At 36.2% G+C, this 24,277-nt stretch overlaps 1 protein-coding gene across 1 annotated transcript; it reads right to left on the bottom strand.

The window, feature by feature from the left end:
• Positions 1-220: 220 nt before the first annotated feature.
• CXXC4 (CXXC finger protein 4) lies at positions 221-24,277 on the bottom strand. The gene is made up of 4 exons (XM_078148269.1): positions 23,615-24,277; positions 22,818-23,530; positions 5,713-5,836; positions 221-4,246 (listed from the first exon to the last, which is right to left on the bottom strand). Exons 1-4 carry the CDS (start codon positions 23,934-23,936, stop codon positions 4,224-4,226), a joined length of 1,182 nt encoding a protein of 393 aa, XP_078004395.1. The 5' UTR covers positions 23,937-24,277; the 3' UTR covers positions 221-4,223.

Genomic DNA, 24,277 nt, shown 5'->3' on the forward strand with positions numbered 1-24,277 from the left:
CTTCACATATGAGAAGTATGAGTTTTATAATTTCAGTGGGAAAACAAAAACTTCATAGGCTTATTTTTACCAAAATGTCATACATAATGTTCATTCAACTACTTAAGAGTCAGGGCAGAATTGTAGCCTTCTTTATCATGAAGATTGATTTTCAAGAATAATCTTTTCATGCTTTAAAATCCCACAAACAAAAGTTTGTCCATGGAAAAATAGAGATATATTGAATACTAAAGTCCTTTATTCAACAACACAGAAATTTCACAAAAAACAACTTTACTGGGCAAATTGAATGTGTTTTTTTTCTTTTTTACAATTTTGTACATGCCCCATAAGTGATTTTTTTAAAATAAATACACGGTTTTCCAAAACTGTTTTTCATAATTGCACAAGCATACATACACCTTACACAAATATCTGTTAGAAAATTTAATCGATAACTGCACAGTTCAGAAATAGGAGAACACTGTGAAAGGAGTACATTTTTTTTTTGGTGGCCCACATTTCTGAAAAATCTCCAACTTCCCTGCAGTTGTGAAAATGGAACCCTTGCTAATGTAGTAGCTGTCTTTTATTCACTAGGAATACAGATCTCAGTGTGAAACTGCCAAATTTAATAAAAAACAAAATCTGAAACATTTAGCTGTTACATGAAAACCAACTGTTTGATATCACTATGCATCTAACCATGATCAAAGACCCACTACGGCTTTTTGCTGAATGCCTTCAACCCTGGATGGTGTGTTCACTTAACAACTCTCTTTTTTCATTATTTGATTACAGACATTGTCAGCATAAAGACTTTATATGATTTAGCATTAATTGTATGACTTACATGCCAGGGGTTCTGATTACAGGGACTATTCCTTTCTCTTAGGGGGTGTTTAATACTAATTCTCTGTAAGCTCTGTTCTCTACCTAAGAGTAGGTTGAAGGAAAAGAAGTAGGTTTCAGGGTCACGCTATCACACAGGTGAAGAAGGAATCTTTGGAAACCCTTAGGATAAGGGTGAAGAATCAGCTCCCTAAGACCACTTTGTGGCAGTGCCCCACCTTTCACATAGCCAAGCAGCTCAGGGAAGAAATGAAATATGATCTGAGGGCTCCATCCATTCACAAAGTTGCTAGATGATCCTGTTGAAGTAGAAACATGTTCCCTGTCTTCACTACCATCCTTTAACTCTGTTTTCCTCCACCTAACTATGTTAGTGGGAGTTTCTCTCCCCACTGGACCTAGGGGAACATACCACTCTCTTAGGACCATACCTCTTTTGCAACCTTTCCACTCAATAGCTTATTTAGTGTACTTTAAAAAAAAAGGGTTGTCTTTAATATATACACCCATAATACTTCAGAATTATTTTCTGAATTTTCTTGATGTCCCCCCCCAAAAAAAAAGGAATAACAATGATGATGAAATCTTTTACATTTCGCAAGTATTTTGGAATCGTGAGAAAATCAAATTTTTAGTTATAAACTTAATATACAATGCTCCAATATACAAATACCTAATCTGTGATGAGAAAAATGGAAACCAGAAAAGGACTGTCTTTCTTTAAGTATTATCAACCAGAATGCTCTACACCCACTACAACATAGTTTTATTTTGTCAAAACATAAAAATTATATGATGTCAAGGAACAACTATCAATAAAAAATGTATGCAAGAATCAAAGAAAATCTACCCTTGTCTGTTTTAATAATTAACAGGTTTCTCTTAAAATTTTTTGAATTGACATGTAAAACACCACATTTACAATATACAAATCCATCAGTTCTTTCAAAAGCAAAATTTAAAAACACAAAAAGACATAAAACATCAGGGCATTTTAGACAGTGAATACATTGCTGCTGATGTCTCTGTATGGTATCATACTCCTAATGTAGCCTGAACTGAATTTTGTTTTACTTCTGTAATGACAATTAAAAAAAGATGCAAAGTAAGTGTATCAACTAACTGCGCAAATCAGGCTATGCTCCATTTTAATTGTTCAGCAATTTGGTTAAGAACTTACAGAGTGAGCTCTCATTGGTTCCACAGTAGAAACAGAGGTCCTGACAAAAATGTCTAAAATGAAACATCATATAGAAAACAACCAAATTAATGAATAGAAAGCATTTTGTCTTTATGGTGATTTTATTGTATTTTTTCTAAAACATTGAGAAGTGAAACACACAAGGGGTTTACTTCAGAAAGGATATTGCCCCTGAAGACTTGCAGGCATTTGATGTCAGATTTTATGAAAGCTAGGGCAAACCTTTTTGGCTTTCCAATATTTGTTTTAAAATTCATCAACTCACAAACACATTAATATTTGTCCACTGACCACACAGTGCCTCCTATGCTTTCCTGGCCCTTTGTGCCACTCCCAATTTAAACCTACAACTTAGTCCTATAAAATCCATTTGCTATTCTAATGTTCACTGATTCCTTCCACCACTCAGTCATTCTTGCTGTCTCCAAGCTGCATTGGCAAATGAACCTCTCTGCTAACTATTTATTACTTTTTTTTTCATCAAGTGAATGAGGTGGGAGGGGAAAGGAAGGAGATGAGAGAAAGAGAAAGTCTGTGGATTGAGATAACCCAGTGATGAAAGGGGAAAGGGTGGAAATAACATGACAACTTTGAACACTTTATGTATTTAACCTGATTTGCTCCTTTCCCTCCCTCTCCCCCAAATATTTTGGGTCACTCGTGAAGCAGATAATTGTCATCATCCTCTGTGGTACAAATTAATTTACTACATAGCTATCATTCCAAACACTTTTTGTATTGATGAAATGGCCTATACATCCATAATTGTTATGATAATGATGAACCACAAATAAAGGAAAACATCAGTCCTGTGAGATGTAGATTCTCTGTGTTTCCATTCCAGATTGAATTTTTCATATTCCATGTAGTGTGGCAATGTCTTCTCAGGAACCAATAGGTTGGTTGAGTAACTGGAATGGGAGTGGATTTAATGGGACTTCCACTGGGGGACTACATTAGAAGATCATTGGTGCCACCAGGTAGGCTCAATGGAGAGAAAGATGTAAAGGGATAAAGAGCCACATTTGTACATCTATGTTCAATTCATTGTTAGTTGATATGAATGTAGTCAGCCCTGCATAGCTGCAGAAGGCCTCAACTTACCTAAATTCAAAAACAAATCTAACCACTGAATATCATATATGGAGTTAAAATATTTTATAAAGTTTTCCTTTTACTATTAAAAAGCCTACTTTGTAGCCCATGGTAGGCAGTCAAGCAGGCACATATAGTCAGCCATGGATTCTTTTCCTAAGATATGGTGCTTTATTCATTCTGTATCCTAGAAAACACTTCTTTTAAAATATATAACTGCATGTCCTACTACTCTGAGTACTCCACCTTCCAGTGCAGTCAAAGGCAAGTCAACTATCCTAAGTACTTTGGAGATATCCTCTTCCATACAGCTCTTTTGTAAGCAATGCAAGTGCATAACCACTACTCTAATATAGTGCTCAAAAGATTAATTGAAAATTTTATAATGTCTTCCCCTTTTACAACAATACAACTGAAGGTAATTGCTAGATGCATCATAATCTTTTAATCTTGTAAAACTTGCCATCAAGTCTCTACAGGAGGATGCATGGCCAAACAGCTTTGCTGCTGCTACTGCTACTAAACAACTGGAAAAAAGAAAAATATATATTTAAAGCTAGAATTTATTGCTCCAGATTTGACTCGCAGAACCACACTGTTGTGTACAAACTGTTAATCTCCATAGATGCTCAGACGTGATTGTCTCCTTGTGTCTAAACACACAAAATACAAGCTGCTATCTGTACAGTTTACAGTACTGAAACACATATATTTGGAAAATGAAGTATAGATATGTACTTTGCAAAGATACATGATTTTACAGCAGGGGTTTACCCAAACTTATTATTCTTTTTTTATTTTACAGCCACTTTAAAAATAGACAACGACTTCACTAGTATAGCTAAGTTACATCAAAGAAAGAAATAATCAGTGTACTAATTGGCCAATTCCCCACACTCCCAGATTTTTTCATGTTGTGGTTTGTTGGTTTGTTTGTTTTTGAGGAAACCCCTATACATAAAATAAAATAGTATCTGAATATTTTCTTCAGTGGTGGACTAAGCAGTTTCTTAAAACAAGACTTTAGTTTGCCATTCACTTCCGACTGCCTTGAAAATAAGATACACTACACCTTTAAAAGAACCATCGGAATGCTTCAGCGCTGGGAACAGGTGTTCTCTATAAAAAAAAGCAAGAAAACAAGTTAAGCTTTCCTTCTATGGCAATACAAAATGAGATTTTTTTTTCTTTACACTTCAGCCATATTTTTTTTTAGTTAGTGAGATACAACATTTAATTTTAAAAATGCCATTTTAGGACATTTTTAAAAATCAGAATGGTGACTTTCTCCTGTTTTATTGAACAAGATATGCTTATATTAACAGTGGTGTGGAAAAAAATTTCTAGGAAATCCCTAAAAAAAATCATAGCAAGTAGTATACAGGGAAGGGAAGAGGGAGGGAATGACCCTGTATATGTGACTTCGGTCAGGATAACTAAGTAGCCAATGGAAGGCTGGTGCCTGTCTCCTTTAATGGCTTACAGGAAAAATGTACTATATTAATGAGAGCATCATCTTACTTCAAGCATAACAAAGACAATGAAGAAACAATCCTATCACTTGCCAGGCCTGTGCTGTTTAACCTTCTACACTGGCCTGTTTACTACTTATTATTACAGTTTAAAAGACTAACTCAGCGTTGGACCTCATTTCAGAATCAATAAGATAAATGAGAGTCCTATGCAGAAGTATTTCATGTTTAGTTACCTATGGAAACATGCACAAAATCATCTACTTTTTTATTTGACTTGGCCCAAAAACATCCTCACTCCAAAAAAAAAGAAAAGAAAAGAAAAAAACACTGACAGAGATTTAGCTAAAAAGACAAAACTGAGGGCAGAACATTTCAAGAAAAATGATGTTGACAAGGGGAATGCTATTTCTAAAATCATTCTAAAGCATATTTCTGTTCAGATACACTGAATGCACATTCTACCCAGGTACAGCATACTTTCAGAACCTAGTGCAGCCAGCTCTTCATTTTGAAGAATCTCTTTTGGGGTGCAATGACAACCAATAATTCGTTTCTTTTGAAAACATTTTTTCAATTAGTATATGTTCAGCAAAATACTATACATAAACTACTGAAAATTATGCAGAAACTAAAATATATCAGTCCCTCCAACCTAAAACATCTCAGACCCTCTGGGCCTACATTTTTTAAAACCTTGTAAACATAAGGGAGGCAGCACTGAGTAGCAAATAGAGATCTGGCCTTGATGCAAGAATGATCTGGGCTCAGGTACCACTTCTGACATATACTGACTGGTTGGGTAACTCTTTCTAAGGGTACTGTTCTAGTAAACTTTCTTAGACTATGCAAGACAAATAAAGTGCTGACCCAAACTGGCAGGGAGAATTTTCTTGCTTGGGAGATCCCTAGACCAAGAAAATACCAGGGTTAGTCACTATCCTTTTGTCTGCAGAAAAAATACACAGAAATTGTTCTATCTCAAAAATTAGAAAAAAAAACTGAAGTCATTCATTGATACTGGAGGGAATGTACCATCCTTTCATATTATTTTAAGAAAAGACAACAAATATTTTCCAAAAGACTAGTAAAGCATGCACCAAAAATATTCACCTACTAGAGGAAGATTCCTAAATGTTTCGTACGTATTCCAGCAACTTTGTAAAGTGCTGGTTGTGGTGCAAGTGTAAGGGCTCTGAACTCCATTCACATTGTTCACATGCAGCAAAGGCGGTTTCTAAACACCAAAGGTAAAGAAAAAAAAAGGGTATTGAAGGAATCGACTTAATCCTTATTGTCAAAGTATTTAATTTAATGTACATAAAAAGGGGCCTAGAAGAAGAGGAGATTCTCTTGTTAAATAATTGTCAATTATTCCCTGAGTAGCATCATGGATTAAATTGAATTGGTTATATCACCAGAATTTGAAAACATTCTTTCTCATTCCCCAAGCTCTGAAAATATTGAGTTTAATAAATCCTGCAGCATTAACTTACAATTACTATGAGTTCCTATCTTGCATAAACATAATCCAAAATACAGAATTTTCATTTATACCTTAACATTCAAAACAGCATAACACTATAATCCTCTTTATAATCCTTACCCTGTTTTATGTGGGATGTGTATATACGTGTGCACATTTGTAAATGTGTGCACGTGTGCACACCTGTATGTGGTTAAGAGACAATAGAGAAGAAAAGATAAAAAAGGGCCTATCTTGGGGTTGGGGTTATCTGAGTGAAAGTTCTGTCTCTAATAATACTCACTAATTTATGGACAAGTCACTTCACTTCTCAATGTCTGGGAGCTCTCTAAGTTACAAATGAGAGATGAGTGTGTCATCTGCATTGGTACAGAGAGTTTCCACACCAGGATTTCCCTATACCAATGAAATCACAAGTCTGAACCAAAGAGAAATTTGTGCAAGCATATGTGTGTATATGTATGTATCTACAATACTATATGCATGTGTGTGCACATATAACTATATGTAGTCCTTTACATGTAATGTTATGCTATACATACTTATGTGCATGTTTTATAGAAGACAGTGAAATAAAAGCAAGTCTTCCTCCAAATCCAAACCGAAGAAAGTTGACCTTGTTCACTTGTTCACCAGTCTTGTGTAGGTTACAAGATGGTTTCTAATGGTAAAAGCGGTCAGAAGTATGTATATCTCATAAGGAAGAAGTCAAAGCAGTTAGCATTCTGAAATAGTTATCTTATAACTGTGAATATATAAATTACATGAAGGCTTATCTCAACAGAATGATTAATTATAATTTTAGTTTATTATTAGATATATGCATTCCTTATTCAAAACAGCTTTTTAATAACTAGAATTCAGTTTTCTTTTATTTACTGTCTTGAAACATTAGGCTGAATTAACTCTGTCAGATTTAGTCATATCAGCTGGAAATGAAGGCACAGTGCCTGATTAAAAGGTCAATCAGACCTTTAAATACATAGAATAATAGTATTGAAGGGCAAAGATGCTATATTAAAAATCTCTCCTTCTAAAAGGTACAACCAATTCTTTTTTGAACTAACATAGTAGAAAATAAATCCTCGTTACTATATTATGTGGAGAATAAGCTCCCAGATGCCTTCAAATTATTAACCCATGTTTTTCTGTGTCTTTCAGTAATTTTTAAATCCTGAAACACCCCCCAAAAATTTCATCCTGCCCATCAAATGTGCATTGACCTCTCCCATACTGAACACTGCATTCCTTCTCCTTCCCATGTCTATTTTCATCTGCCACTCTGCATTTTACCATGTTCAAAGAATGCAGAAAGAAAAATAAATACAGCTTTCCCCTTAAGATAAAATTCCCCTGAAAGTCACACAAAATAGAAATGGAAAGAAAAGATAGACTATATATTAGTCATTTTTTTTTATTAAGCCCACTGTCCAATTTTCATCCAGACTGGAATGATTTCTGTAAAGTCCTGGTATATGAGCCAGTGCATTTTTTCTGACTACCATATAGTGTCCAATTGTATGGTTCAGATTAGGCTATGCATAATTTGTTGGAATAACTTCTCTAATTTTTCCATCACAACAGGTGATGTTATCTTCATTAGAGAAATGCCCTTTCAACCAGTTCAAAGTCTGAGCACAAGAGCAGAGGGGCTTAAGTGCACTAACCATCTATCTACCTTCTGGTGATATAAATCCAAGAGTCCCAGCTGGGGAATCGAACTCTTGATGAGATTACACTTAGTTTCTGGATCTCAGTTATGCTTGCAGGGAATCATTATCCTGAGTGACAGGGAAGCCAGATTCCCCTGGAAGTTAAGGGGGGAGGGGAGGCAAAGAATAGAATTGGAGTTGATCAGCATTGTTTAAGGCAGTCTTCAGTGCTGATGCAGGTGCAAATACTGACAAACAGCATTCTTGTTCCCATGAGGCATGTTGAGAAAACTGCAGCCCCAGCTTCTCCTAACAGGATTTGGAGTAAAAAGGAATTGGGTTCAAATCCTGCTTCTATTACCTTGGGAAAGCAGCAGTTTTCCCATCAGTAAAATAATGGTGTTGGATTAGTTGGCCTTTAAGGTCTCGCCTAGATTTAAATCCATGATCTAACAATAGAACTGGTCCTGTGACCTCGCACATTTAACAAAACGGTCCTATGTCCTAGTCAAAGGAATTGACTTGCCTGACTCTAGCTGTGTGACCTTGCCCGAGTTAGGCACTCAGAGCGTTAGAGTCATGTGTTCCTCTCAGGTTCGTTATGAATATAGTGCTTCGTAAAGCTAAAAGCATTACAGAAAAATATTATTATTCCCATTATTACTGTCAAAGGTCACACAGCCAGTTAGCAGTAAAAAATTACTTTGAAATGAGCTAAAGTACCCCATTGGGCAATCATGATTGCACTAGAAAGTTACATAAATAAATGCTATAAGTGAAATAACCACAATCTATTGTCCTTTATCTTTGATAATATTAGAGTAGATGGAATTTGTATAGTGCTTTAAGGTTAGTAAAGCATTCTGTAACAAAATCATCTCATCTGATGCTCAGTGAAACCCTCTAAGGCTTTCCCGTTGTACAGATGAGGGAACAGCAGCTAAGAGAATTTGTGTCCTACCCATAGACACACAGCTAGGATAAGGGGCAAGATTTGAACCAAGATTTCTAGTAGCTCTAGGTCTAGGCCTATTCACAAAACACTGGGTTTCGTGATTGTACTCATTCATATAGTCCACATGCTTTGTGCTTATTTACCTGTCTTCCTACAAAGGAAAATTGAGCTTTCATATGCCTAGGTTTAATAGAGGAAGCTATAATCCAATCCTAATGAATACTGAAATGTAATTATTAAATATCATGCAGAGTGATATCAGTTTACTTACGAGTAAGAAAAACAATTAAATGCCCACATTCTGTGTATAATCATGGAGGAATATACATACATACATACATACATACATACATACATACATACATACATATATATATGTATATATATACATATATGTGTGTATATATATGTGTGTGTGTATACATATATATGTATATATGTGTATGTGTATATATATATACATATATATATGTATGTATATATATATGTAAAATTGCCTCTGGACACAATGTAGAAACTGAGGCACAAATCTACTACCAATATTGAATGCTGAAATACTTTATGAAGCCAAGTGAGTATTAGACAAAGCCAAAGAAGGCAAACAGGAAAATATGTAAAGTTTACTCAAAATCCTCTGCTGTACCCTAAATAACTACAAAAACAATTAAAAGAAAGTAATAGCTCTACACATGAGTAGAATATAAACTCATTGAGGGCAGGTAATGTTTTCTTTTCTTTCTTTCTTTCTTTCTTTTTGTGTTCTCAGCACTTTGCCCTTAGAAGGTGCTTTTGTTCATTAAATAGAGTCTGCTGATACCTGCAGTAAAATCGTCAAAAAATATGGAAACACATCTATATGAAGATGTAGAGAAAACTAGTGCTCAGAAGCATTGTATGCCTGTAAAAAAAGTCAGCTATAAGTAACCCTGCAAAATAGGAACTAGTGATGCCCAAACTAAAAAATATAATGATATTTACTGTGTTAAGAGTTAGCAGCCCTTAACTTACACATTCAATATGTGAATTTACAAAGATATAAGTAAATATGAAAGTACTCTGTTGTGACTTTCTAAATCTCTTTTGGTTTTCTTCTTGTAATATATCTATCTCTAATACATGTTCATATGCATTAAATACATTTGTCTCATAGTATCTTTGGGTTACATCTTTGTTTTGGCCATTAAAATAAATATTTAAGTTGGATATAACTGTCACTATAGTTATAAAAGGAAATTAAAATCCCTTACTTGGAAGAAAGTCTAAATTTTTGGAAATGAAAATCAAAGAAAAATCAATCAATCAATCCAACATGTTTTACTTAATACTTGGTCATAAGCAATACTCCAAATTTCCAGTTTCTGGATGACCCAAACTTTTAACCTGCCTAATGGGAGAAAACCAGAAGTAAGAGTTTTTAATTAATAGACAATAGCTGGATGTTATTACTGCTGCTCCATACTCCCTAGACTGTTGTCTCTATCACCTCCACTTTTACCACTACTAAGTTGTGAATCAGCACTTAGGAGTGGGGGCGGGGCGGGGAAGTGGGAAAACACATATGAACTCTCTGCAAAGGGCAGATGATTTTTATTCTTTTATTCTGTGATAAAGCTGATAAGCCAAAGAAAGCCATTATAATAGTGATGTAAACTGGGACAGCAGATGATAAAGGGGGAGGGGATGAGTATGTGAGATCAACCACTTCATACCACACCTGCTCAAGTTCTTAACTCTGGCAAAGAGGCTAAGCCATGAAAGTCACTTTGAACAATGGAAATTACTTTTCTCTTGAACTTTGTAACTATTTTATTGAAGTAGATTTGCTTTTTGAAGGAGAAGGGGGTGTCCAATTATCTTTCATTTAATTTTGTCAAAACCATCCAAGAAAAAAACATACGAACTTTAAGTCCATCAAGCAAGTAAAAGCTTTTTTATGGCATTACAAACATCCTAGGTAGCAATAAAAAAAAAAAACTTCTTGAGCCTAGGTAAATAAATTACAATTTGCCAGCATTTACACACATACAGTGTGTATAGTGGCAAGTTCTATTTTATGTATATATGTACATGTATGTGTATGTATGTATGTATGTGTATATGTGTATGATTTATATTCACATTGGGAAAGAGGAATAATTACTTTTAAAAGGGAGAATGAATACCACAAAGTTTATTTTTTTTAAATAAGGTTTCCTACAATTGTTTAACTACACCTAGTAGTGACAATATGACACAATCATTTTTTAAAATTGAAATAAACTATTCTGTCATAAGTAAACTGAGATAAAATAATAGTTAAAAACCCAATATCGCCCTGTCAAGGATGGTTGTAATATTTACACTTTTATATGTACATTTTCCCTATGTCTTTTATTTGTCTGATTCAATAACTCTGTCTCTTCTCAAAGTCATTACAGTAATTCCTGTTGAGTATAGCAATACTACTCAGTGAGGACAGAGCCAATCAGCTCCTGAAAAGCAACCAATTGACTATGCTTGTATAACATTCTTTTTCATTTGGGATGGCAAGTTTGTAAACTGCTATTGAACTTTCCCCATTCCTTTTTTTTTTAATGGAAATAGGAACAAACATCCACATTTAATGAATTGTAAAGGCACTTACTGATAGAGGAAAAGGCTAACCTGACCAGTAGGTCAATGATAGAGGAATTTGTGAATCAAATTCAGAGAAAAATAAAGTGATTGAACCTAAGCAAGAGGGTAAATCTATATTCTTTCACTAGAGAGCAGATACACTGTAGTGGGTAGACACCCTGGATCAAGCTCTGCCCCTAACTCATACTGGCTTTATGACTGTGAGCAACTCTCTGAAGCTCAAAGTTGCAAAAAAAAAAAAAAAAAAGGAACCACCCTGAATTCTTAAAAGCAGTAATCTTACCAGGAGGTCTTGATTGAAATCATAGGTCCAATTCCCAATCCCAAGTGCTACAACCAATAGCAAAAACCAAAAATTGTTGTGTCCTACTTGGTACAGTGTAGAGTCCTGGTCTAGGAAAGACTTAGGAGACCTGGGTTTGAATCCAGATCATGCTACTAATTAGCAGTCATTAAACCTCTCTGAGCCTCAGTTCATTAATCTGTAATAGAAAAATCAAAGCACCTCACAGGATTGATATGAGTACTTGGGAGCCTTAAAACACTACATAAAGTTTCATTGTAATCATATAGAATTTTGCAAATAGCCACCCAATGGAATTTAGTTGTGAATGTTTCTTACAACTTTGGGACATTGCTAAGAAAGACAACCTGAAGAAACCAAAACTACTGATTTTCTATTTATCACCATGGGGAATTAAGAAAGAATTCATTCTGAGCAATTTATCCAATTGGACCCCATTATTAATATAAGATATCTATATGAAAGCTATAGTTTTGAGTAGTCTATGCAGCTTTTAAAGTATATTTTTTTCCCGATTACTACCCAATCCCTCATATCCGGTTTTCCATTTAAGTTCCTTGAGAACAAGGGTTGTTTTTCCCTTTCTGTATCCCTAAAGGTTAGCACAATGCCTGGCGCATAACAGGTACTTAATAAATGCTTGTTGACTTGATCATCATGTCATATTGTCTTAACTGATATTTAATTTAACATTTTAAAATTTCAAAATGCTTTACCGATGTGACCTATTTTAATAGCAATCCTATGAGTTAGGTTTTTTGTTTTTTTTAACAAATGATGAAACTGAGGCTGGGAGATTGAGTAACTTTTCCATGGCTAGTACACTTGAACCACTGTATCATGCTGACTTTCAATTTGAAAGAATCCTATTATTTTTCCAAACTATCTCTACTAATACAGGAGGGAGAAAAAATCAACAACAACAACCTAGCTTTGTGACAATTAGAGTTACTTAGCCCCTTTCCCTCTGTTAGGCTAGTTATAAGATAACTCTTAAAAAAATTAAATAGGACATTTTTTTCTACATGAGGTTATTCTTAATTTTGTTAATCATTAAAGAAAAACACGTTACTATTACAATATCTCTCCTATGTCATATCTTTGGTCAGTCCAAGTCTTCAAGGCCTTATCTATACGAATGCTTTTTTAAAAAATCACCTACCTTTCCAAAATGTTCATATGTATGTACTGGTACTGAGAAAACAAAATGAAATTCATGATTTTGTTATATCAATAGCCATATACATATCACTGGAAGTTTCTTTATTCATAAAATCAGAGGAGGTGCCTTTGAAATCATCTAGTCCTATCCCCAATTAAAGTTTTAAAAACTAAGATGCAAAGAGGGGAAGGGACTTAGCCAAGGTCATACAAGTAGTGAGTGACCATCAGGATTTCAATTTTAATCTTTTTTTCCCTCAGCAGTGTGAAGGACACACTGGCTAATATTACAAAAAGTTTATCAGGGCAATACTTTTGTTAGTTTTCCTGTATTTCTCTTGGCCTGTTAAAAATTTTGCTAAGGTTTCTGAAATATTGGCAATTAGATCACCTCTAGTAAAATACACATTATCATTACCTTGGAATAGAAATTCCTCCCACACCATCTTTTCTATAGAACTTCATTTTAATCCTGAGAATCAACTTTCTTGAAAAAGCAGCATATTTATTTCCCAGTTAATTATTCTATCTATTCACACACATACATACACATGTGCATTCATGTGTGTACATACTCGCACATATATATGTATAAACACACATGCATATATATTTACAAGAAGGCCCATAAGTACATAGCCCATTTTTTTTTAATCAAGGTTATCATCAATGACCAAAGCTTCCCATGAGTCTCTTGAAATGTCAACCATAACTTGTCATTTCTAATTTGGACCAGATTCAAGATGGTGACCTTGAGACAACATGTGCTAACATATTTCTTTCTGTATTTTCTTAAAAACCATGACAACCCTAGCTTATTCTCTCTTCCATTTCTTATTTCTGATTCCATTGAAACCAGTGTTATCACATGCTCCAGAGTGAATACCTCTACCTAATTCTATACTACTCTCTGTCTCTCTGTCTCTGTCTCTGTCTCTCTCTGTCTCTGTCGCTCTCTCTCTCTCCTCCCTTTCCCTTTTTCATATTTTCAATTGATTGTTACTTTTAAAACACTCCTATTCTTTCTCCTTCCATATTATATATTACATAGATAAAAACAGTCCTGTTTTCCTTCCCAGATACCAAAACAAGTCCATGCAATGAATATAGCAAAGAATCAGAGGACTTTTTGAATGCATCTTAAAATTACCCAAGTCTCCTATTGTTTGAGTGAATGAATTTTAGAATTTCCTTCTTCCCCTGGGATGGAGGTCTAGATATAGGCTGTAAAGATTGAAGTATCATGAAGGAGGAACTTCAGGTATGTAAAACAGTAAGCATTTGGTTCAAGGATACTACAACCCCATCTCTTAAAGTGGGTCTAAAGTAGCCACCTTACTGAATTTCAGATAGACATAGTGCCTTGACCTTGAAATAAAAATATACCATTACTTTATTACTTTAACTTATTTTCATTTCCCCCCTTTCATATTTCTAAAGAACATTTCAGAATTCAAAAACTGAAGATATGGCCACCTCCTCTGATTTTTTTTTCACCACATAGAATATAGCATTTTATCTCTTACCCTTACTTCTTTCATCTCCATCAAAGCCATCACTGACCTCATTTAACCCATAAACAAAAGCATTTCCCCAAGGGACTTCCCATTTCCCAACCCAGTTAACCTTTTCTTTCCACCAACATCAGATTTACCACTAACAATCACAATTTTGTCACAGTGAAATTTGGATCATCTTCAAATATTTTAAAATATTCATTTCAATTCTCCTTACCTCAGCATAGATTACAAGACAGGAGATCTTGACTTCAAACTACCTTGTATCACACTGAACAATAGTATGCTAAACTTCTTTTCCTTAGCACAGTACCTGGCATAGAATAAGTACTTAAGAAATACCTGGAAATTCCACTATCTTCTACCTTCCTATAATATAGGTGCTACTTTGTAAAAAAGGTAACAAACACACAAACAATAAAAAATACACACATATGGATATATGTATGTGTGTATATCTCCTTTTCTCTTCATCTACTATTTGCTGTGAGGTTTTTGCCATCATCAATCATTCATCTTTTCTGAGTCTTTGAGCAAGTACTTCAGAACTGTTTTCTCCTAAGTCATCTCTCTTCTTTGCTTCTTTGCTTCTGGAGGGATTTTTCATGTCTATCTAGCTCTATATGAAACATAAGTTTTGATATAGATGACCCCCAAATCAGAACCTTTCACCAATCTTAGACCTACTGATATCTAGTTACACTTTGGCATCTTTCTATCAAATGCTTCAGAAGCTTAGATAAATACTTGTCACCACTATAACCATAACTACCATCATGAGAAGTGAAGAAAAAATTCAGACCCGCACCATAGTTAGGCTATGCACATTCATGAGTAGGGAGGGGGTAAATTAAAGGGAAAAGAAGAGGAAAAGAGAGAGGGAGAAGGAATTTACCAGCAGACTATGCTTCCCAATGCCCCATCCTCAATTACTTTGTATTTACTTTGTATCCAAAGTCTATTCACTTCTATTTGCATGCTATCTTCTCCAATGCAATGTAAGTTCCTTGAGAGAAAGTGAAATTTTCATTTTTATCATTATATCTGCAATACCTAGAAAAGTACCTGGCACATAGTAGGCATTCAATTAATACTTGCTGAATTCAATAGAATTTGTGTCTATTTGCATGCATCTCCCTAATGCCTCACCCTAGTTTCCCAGACAAGATATGCTGATTATAAACCTGTGTCCCTTTCCTTCTCCTTCATCCTATTTCAAAAAATTTCTGAAAATAAGTATAAATTCACTTCCTTCCTGGGCAGTTTCTTCTATATCACCTGTATTCATGGTTTCCTAGTTTGAGCATCGCCATTGCCTCTTTCAAGGTTGCCCTAATCAGCATTTGAAATATTTGGTTCACTACAACCACAGTTAAACTATGTATTTACTTCCCAGAACATTTCCTAGCATCTTTTGACAAATCCAAAATCAACTCAAAACTACTTTCTTATATCTCAAGAACTTTCCAAGGACTTTCTTCCTTACCTCTCAAACTTTACATCCTCCCTCCTTCTATCCTTCTTGTCTTTTAGCTGGCCATGCTATTCTAATCACATTTTAGTTTTTTTGTTTATTTTTAGAAAATTAACACAATGTATCTCTCTGGAGTACACACATTTGAGGCAGACCTTGTCTATCTAGCAGCAACATCTGAACTGTTTTTCCTCACAAACTTTTCCTTAAAATCTTTTAATTCTCATTACACATACCATTAGCTCTTTCTGCATACATAATACAGAGATGGAGCATAACGTTTTGCAGATTATACAATAAATAGCAAGAAAAAAAGAATGCACTTCTTTAATAATTTAAAAAACAGACACAGAGATTATCTGCATTGATTGTCCCCATTAATTGAATTCAGATAATAGCTCAATATCTTACCTATGACTTGCTAGTACTGTTGAAAACAATTAGAATTTAACTCTTTCCAAGTGAACCCATATCACACCTTGACTAGGCAAATGAATACCAATAACACTATCTAGATAACTAATGTTAAATAGCAAAAAGGACTCCATCAGCCTAGGTTATCTGAACATCTTGAGCTTGATTATCAGCATAGTTGCTTGCATTTTGATGGTATGGACCTAGCCATGAATTCCAAAATATGTCACAAAATTATGAAGAAAACTGAGGTTTTGAGAAACTTTCATTGTGATATAAGTATGAATGAGCCTTAATATAAGCAAAAGGAAAAAAGTATTTAATTTTGATTTTTAAAAGAAATAGTTGATGATCACACTGCTTTCTTCTGCATATTGCATAAAAGATAAGAATGGTTAAATATTGAAAAATAAACTCAGAAAACTGCAAAAATGCAGTAGGTTTAACACCTACCTGGCTATAGATTTTTATAGTGTGAAAATAAATTAAGAGGAAGCCTAGGAGTTCCACAGAGGAGAAAATATTTCCCATAATGTTTGAGTGTAGAAGTTAACAAGCCTGCTGGGATCTTTTTAGCCCCTGCAGAGCTAAGGCTTCAACATTATTAAATGGCTGTCGCATCTGAAGTATGGTGCACATAACTCAATAAACAACAGAAAACATATGATGCTGAAAGGGGGGAGACTTTAGATTACCCTGCAGAATAATTCAATTTCAGGACAGGTGTTTGCATGTGATAGAACAAGATATGACTGAAGAATTAAAAAAAAAAAAAGACTGTCTGGGAAAAAAAAAAGATACTGCAGCCTGAGTTCACAGTATAATGTCAAATGAAACCATCTATTTCAAGGTAATATTCCTAGACTAAAAAAATTAAATGTAGTAGACAAAAGCATGGATAAATAGGATCCTCAAAATTGTTTATTTTTAGCAAAAGAATGTGGGGGTTTTCTGGGATAAAAATAATAGTGTCCAAATCTACTTTATTTATCTAATTTAAAATTCCAACCCTAAATCAAAGGTTATCCTAATTCTAAACAAGTGAATAAATATTGTACTATTTTAGAAATTTAAGAGTCATGAATCATATGTTTGTATCACATATTTAGATGTACTTTTTTTTAAAAAGCATTTTTTTCCAACCAAGGAAAACTATGAAACATGGCTAGCAGTGGACTGGGAAGACTAAACTTAAAAGAATAATTTTCCAGTGGATATCTTTATACTCATATCTCAATGTTTCAAAATCAGACTGATTATAAAGATCACAACTGAACTAATATTTATTTTCTCCAAGCAATTCAATGAATTAAGTTGGATTCCTACCCACTCAATAACACAAATTCTCATAGGCCTCCTCCACTAGGGCAACACGTAGTCAATATGGTAAATACTTTTTTGGTGTATTTGAATACTATTCATTGCCAATGTGGATCATTTAAGGTGGCCACTCAGAAGGCTCCATCATCATACCACCCTCAAACTGGCTACATATTATTTAAAAAAGAAAGCTATCATATTCAGTTTGCAAATAACCCTCCACCTAAAAAAAATATAGGGAAAAACATTCTCAATATAATAAGCACTAATATTTTTATTAAATCAGGGTAGAGTTTTCCTATGCCTGAAACAGTTATCCTTTATACACACTTTTCTGTTGTTTTATAGTTAATTTAAATATTCAATGAAATATTTAAACCAGATAATTTACAAACCAGTCACACTTTGCTAACCTCTGTGCCTGCCCATCACAATGTTCTTAATTATGTTTGTAAATCATTCATTCAGGAACATGAAAGACAAAAACTGGGAGGAGAGGGAGAAGAATAGCAAAACTTCAATACTCTATTTACTGCTTCTTTAAAATAGTTGAAAAGTAAACTGCTGCTATCTTACCATGAAGCCTCCCCTTCTTTCTTAATCTAAAGCAACAAATAATTTTAATCTGATTAATTCCACATGTTACTTTTGTTAAATTGCTTGATGCATTTGCATTATTTTTAGCATAATTTGCAAATTGTTGATTGTTTATATTTTACCATTCCTGATTGACTTTTTTAAAAGTTTCCCTAACATTTCAAATGAGATTAATTTGTGTATATTCCTAATCTAGGAAATATTAAAAAAAATACTTAGTTTCTTTTTTAAAAATCTTATAATATTGTACAGGCTACTCCAAAAATCTTAATGAAGTTTAAACCTTAATAGCTGCACTAAGATGTTTGAGACACCTTGTAATGAGTTTGAATCTTACGGGAACATGCCTATTGGTGGTTGCTTTTAGAATTCACTAAATACATTTTGTTCAAAATTTCTGAATTTTGTAATTAAACCTAAACATTGTATTATGGTCTGACACACCTCTCCTCTAACCTCCCATTTAGAAACACATTCTCAAAGGAAGACTTCAGGACACGAAACACTAAAATACTGACCTGTACAATGAATCAGATTAAAACATGAACTATTTCTAGTTGATGTAAAAAAGCTTAAAAGTGAAAAAAAAGGGAAAAGATTAGGTAACTCCAGAGAATGCTACATTTCTGTGACCATATCTTGACAAGTTTGTGGTTTTCATCAATATAATCTGTAACGTTGGCTTGAAACTACAAGGAGAGAGTTGGCCCAGCCCTAGCAGCCTAGTAGGTCTTCAACACATTTTCTCGCCTAGTTTGCTGTTGCTTTTAGGGCTTAATAAAATATTTACTGAACCCAGCCACAATCAAAGTAAACAAACAAACAAAACCCTCCAAAAGTCAGAAATATGTTTATGACTATAATTGACAGGGCCTGAATCCCTGAGGTGTTGTTCCTTCCTTGAGGGGATATTTGACAAAGAGCTCAGAAAACTGAATAAGAATGTCCTTTTACCTGATTTTACCAGATTTTTTTCCATTTCTCCCCAACCTGTTCATTATACCTAGCCTTTCCATCTCCTTTCAATATTCTAGTTCTTCCTACACTTTAGTGTCATTGTGGTATGTAACTTTCAGCAAAGAAAGCAAAGAGTGGGGGGAGGGCAGGAAAACCTCTAGAGGAGCTACTTACTGATGTAGTTCCATAAATCAACTAATGAGAGAGAAACCAGATCTGTGTGGTCTCTAATGCTATCCTACAGAGATCAATCACGTCACCTGAACAATGTTTAGGGACTTAGGGGTTTGGGTAGCCCATGGGATAGCTTTATTCTTTGGGCCATATAAGATGAGACCATGTCTAAATAGTAACATCTGAGTATCAGAAAGGTGATGGCTGAATATAAAAACTCTTATCGTTATCTTCCTAAAGTAGTTTAAAAAAAAAACTATGATAAGCCAATTAAAATAACTTCCTCTGGATAAATTAATAATAATTGTAAAATACCCAAGATCTTAAAACTGATCAGCTAGATTACAAGTTTTAGAAATATAGTACCTAATAGGAGGGGAATACAGAATTGTCCCTAATTACTACATTTGTAAACTAATCATTAGATAAATAAAAAAGTATGTATGCAAATATGTAGTGAATAGTAGCATAGGAAATTGTTTTATTATTTTATATACATTATACATGGAAAATCATAATTAATTTCATTAAAAGAATTTATAGCATATTGGTATGCTTTTAAGGTGAACCTAATAAGGAAAATCATGGAAAAGATGAAAGCAATTTTAAAAGGAATACTGGAAGGGAATCATTTTATTTAAAATGTAAGGGCAGGAATCTGAAAGCATTAATGTGAATCAGTCTTAACTTCTACTTACTAACCTAGTAACCTTACTAACCAAGACAAGAATAAGTGAAGAAGAAAGAAGTAATTGAAGGAATGGAGAGCTACAGACTCATCCAATGAGATAGCACAACCTACTTGTCCTCTACCAAGTTTGATCTGAACTCTCAATTTGAAGTCAATCATTGCATCTGATGCTAAACTTAGACCAGGAAGACCCAGAAAAAAGTCCATGGTGGAATTTGACACCTCTAAGTAAAATTTCTAACCAATCTACAAGGCACCACCTAAGAAGATGACGAATTATGGGGACCATGAAACAAACTTGAAAGGCCACATAGTTCAGCAGGGTGACTTTGCATCCACCTGCCCCACTGCTGTTTCTTTGGTTTAGTCACGTAAACCTGTCACTCTGACGTGTTTCCAGTTGGTTTCTTTACAACCATAACAGTGTTGCTACACATATGCTTTAGGAAATCATGTTGTCATTCCTTAGGGTTTTTTTTTTCCTTTAAAAAAACTGATCTGAATAGAAACCAAGCCAATTTAGGAAACTTTTCCTCTCCTTCTACCAAATAACATTCTTTTAAAATACGATCTGTGGTCCATAGGACATTTTCCAAACAGACATGATTTGCAGTCAAGAGAACATCCTTAGATATCTCTAGAAGCTAGAAAATCTATCTTCAAACCATGGTCAAGGAGAAGAGAAGGAAGCAAGTGGTTATAAAAATGCACATGGCTAACAAAACTATGGTTTTTACTAGTCATACTGATTAAATAATTTTAACATCAGGTATAACATGCCTCAACAATTTTGAATGCTAATGGAACATCTCAGTCAGACTCAAGGAAATTTTAAAAAATCTTCTCAGAAGTAGATATCTATCCAGAAACAAGGTGATAATGAAACGCTGGTAATGTGTAAGTCAGGTTCCCTCAGAGTACCATGCTTGTGAAATAAACCAGAGAGCCATCACTGTCTCCCCATCTACTATGTATCCTGTCTTGCAACACTGTGTTATAGCTTCTGTCTAACTCATTTTCCAGGCTGGCATCACCCAAAGACTGGAATGCTAGTGGCTAACACCACAGAAAGGGGGCAGAGGAGGGAGTCGTATGCCACGTGCTCATTATTAATTGTGCATCAACAGGAAATTTCAGTGTTAGCAGTTTTAATTGCCTATAGCTCTTTGAAACTCTTAATAAAAGTGAACTCATGTGATAAGTGTCTAAAAACAAAAGCCAAGACAATGGACAAATACTATTTTACCACCTGAGATCTAAAAGAAATGGAATTCAGCGAGCTAAAAATGAAAACTTCCTGGGACATACACTCTTGTGGGGGAGAGGAAATTTTTTGATTTATCTGATCATAAGTCATAATGGCAATAAAACATAGAATTTTAGAAAACAAATGTTGTTCAGTTCAAGATTCCAAACTAATTTTTTTTCAATTGTTTGTCTTACTGGTATTTCACAAACTACAAAGATGTTTTTTCTTCTTTTGTTTTATTTTTTTTTAATCCCACCTACAATACTTCCTAGACAAAACTCCAAAGTAGTGATCATTTAAAAAGAAATGTAATAATTGATCACTGATGACAATTTGCAATTGCACATCTCTCACCTAGTTTAGAGTTCAATGATAAAGCAAGCACCTCCAGCTTTATAAGAATTGTGTAGAAGCACATCTAACCAGAAGCACCGTAATTTCAATAACATGATTAAATGATTACTTGCTTGTCTTCCTTTGCTAAAAATACCACCATTTTACTTAGGGTTTTGTGCCCCCACCCCCAGTTTGTTTTGTTCAGTACATCACCTGAAATTCTTCCAAACATCTCTTCTTTTATGGTTAACAAATTTGAAAATCTCACTTTACACCTCTGTGGTATTTCGTACATCATCCATTTGGAGCACATATAGGCAGAATACATTGTATTGCAGATCAAATATGTATTAATCAAACCTGTGCCTAGCTATTTTTGGTAGAATTTTAATGCACCACAAGCAGTGACACAAAAGCAGTGCCCAAAGGAAACATTTTTCTTAGTATATTTTACCAACCATTCATTTCTGAAACTATACCCAGGCATTCTTTCTGAACAAAATTACCTTCAGTTGTCCTAAAATTAGCTAATGTATTACTTTACTCTGAACTTCTTCTCATTAAAAATGCAGGTGTTCAGCTATCTCTGTACTTTTGTCTGTTTCTTAAGAAAACACCAGCTATATGTATATATTTAAAAATAGCAGATAAATCAGAGGAAGATTTAGGACATGCTAGGGAAAATAAGTATAAATGTTTCTGTGTATGTTTGTATATATGTATACATAAATGTGTATACACACTTCAGGGAGAATCTTCATTTGCATCCAGGTATTTCTGGTTCAAACATTTATCTCTTGTTATGTTATTTTTCACATCAACACTTATCTATGTGCATAAAAATGTTTGTGTTACCATACAGAAATGGTGAAAATAGGTCACCAATGTGTCATTCTGAGCCTACATATAAATGTATAGGATGTGATGAGTTCAACCATGTGCAGAGATTTGGGGTTGGGAAGAGAGACCAAAATGATGGGGGGAGGGGCTTTAAACCACCAGGGTAAAATTGTGACCATAATGAATGTGAAACTTCTGACTTTTTGACCAATTACATTTTCCCCCCAGAGACAAAAAAGAGGTGGGGGGCCTCCCCCTGTAGAGGGTGGTTCCATCCGAGATGCAGGTCGGGGTAAAGCGGGGGAGGGAGAGACTGTGCCCTCCTCCACTCACCTACAGTATTTTACAACCTGAATGAAGCTTCAGAAAAGGGATAATGCATCTTGAAGTTAGACAAGAAGCCCTGAAGGGGTGAGGGGAAGGGGGTGAGAAGGGACGGGGGGAGGCTGGGAAACAAGAAATCATCTCCTCTGACCTCTAGTGAAGTGCCAGGTTTTTTCTTTAGCTCTTCACATTTCCTAAATTTGCAGATCTGGTGTCCCGTTTTGCGATTCCTGCAACTGCTGCAGACTCCACAGTTGATGAGCCTCTTGCAGGGCACGCAGACCCCACACCTTTTCCTCTTCTTCTTGGCCGGGTTGGTTCCGCCAGTTCCTCCAGAGGAGGAGGAGGAGGAGGAGTGATTCTGCGGGCAGTCTGCCAGATTGGCAATTTGAAACGCACTGTCTGTGACGGCTGCTGAGGCTGCTGCGGGGGAGTGAAGGGCTGTCATGACGATGACCCCTGGAGGTAATGAGATGCCCCCTAAAGCCGGGATAGCGGAAAAAGTCCCCACGCGTTCGGGGAGATTCATTATCTCTGCTTCAGCAGCGCCGCATTTGAGCTTGTTCATGCATTCCCCCGCCAAAGGTCTGCAGTGTTCAGGGGATAAGGTGGAGAGGAAATTAGTATTTGCCATTTGCAACGACGGCTCTGGCGGGCAGCCAGCTTTGCCCAGCCTCTGGGAGTCGTTTCGATGGTGCATGCTGGTCCTGCTGCTGCCGCCGCTGCCCGGGTGGATGGAGGAGGAGGAGGAGGAGGAGGAGGCGGAGGAGGAGGAGGATTTCCTGCCGCCCCCCCCTCCGCCGCCGCCGCCGCCGCCCCCTCCTCCTCCTCCTCCGCCTCCTCCTCCTCCTCCTCCTCCGCCTCCTCCTCCTCCTCCTCCGCCTCCTCCTGCTCCTGCTCCTCCGCCGCCCCCGGCTGCGCCCCCGGCTGCGCCCCCGCCGCCGCCGCCGCTGCCCCAGAGCATGGCGGTGGCGGCGGCGGCGGTGGCCGCGTTGTCGCAGTTCCAGGGGGACATGCCGATGCGGGCGGCGGCGGCGGCGGCGGCGGCGCTGCTGGGGAAGATCGGCGTGGTGATGCGCGCGATCTTGGCCGCCTGCGGGAAGGCGCCCCCGTTGGTCTTGTAGAAGGAGGTGGCAAAGGAGCGGTAGCGCTCCATCTCTGAGTTGTAATCCACAAGGCTGTTGAGGGCGCCCTCGGGCAGGTGGCTCTCCTTGGGCAAGCCCGGGGCCTCCGGGCTCGGCCCCGGCTCCACGCAGACATTGGTGTTCATGGTGCAGGGGGGAAAGAAGGGGTGCAGGGTGGAAGAGGGGGGCGCCTGGTCCGACACCTGGGCGGGAAAGGGGGGGAGGTGGGGAGGAGGGAAGGGGGTGATGGTTGGTGTTGGAGTGGGGGCCTGGTTAGGAAGGAAAGATGGGTCGAGGTTGGGGGGGGGGAGAGACCGTGAAGGGTTGCTTTATTCCTCTCTGGGGCACATATCCACAGACAGCGAATTTCCAGGCAGCGTCTTCCTTTGCATTATCCTCCAACTGTTACAACTAAAATAAAGAAAGTCATTCCAACGAGATGCACGAGGAAAAGATTAAAAATAAATAAACCACCACATACATAGAC

This window comes from Phascolarctos cinereus, unplaced genomic scaffold, assembly GCF_003287225.1.
Source record: "Phascolarctos cinereus isolate Bilbo 61053 unplaced genomic scaffold, phaCin_HiC Scaffold_9;HRSCAF=440, whole genome shotgun sequence".
Lineage (NCBI taxonomy): Eukaryota > Metazoa > Chordata > Mammalia > Diprotodontia > Phascolarctidae > Phascolarctos > Phascolarctos cinereus.

What these genes read in the sequence shown, in the direction of transcription:
- CXXC4 (XM_078148269.1), bottom strand. Translation starts at nt 23,936, where the DNA reads ATGAACACCAATGTCTGCGTGGAGCCGGGGCCGAGCCCGGAGGCCCCG. An exon ending in CGCCATGCTCTGGGGCAGCG is followed by an intron (nt 23,531 to 23,614) that starts GCGGCGGCGGCG and finishes GAGGAGGAGGAG; the next exon opens with GAGGCGGAGGAGGAGGAGGA. An exon ending in AACCTGGCACTTCACTAGAG is followed by an intron (nt 5,837 to 22,817) that starts GTCAGAGGAGAT and finishes TTTGGTGTTTAG; the next exon opens with AAACCGCCTTTGCTGCATGT.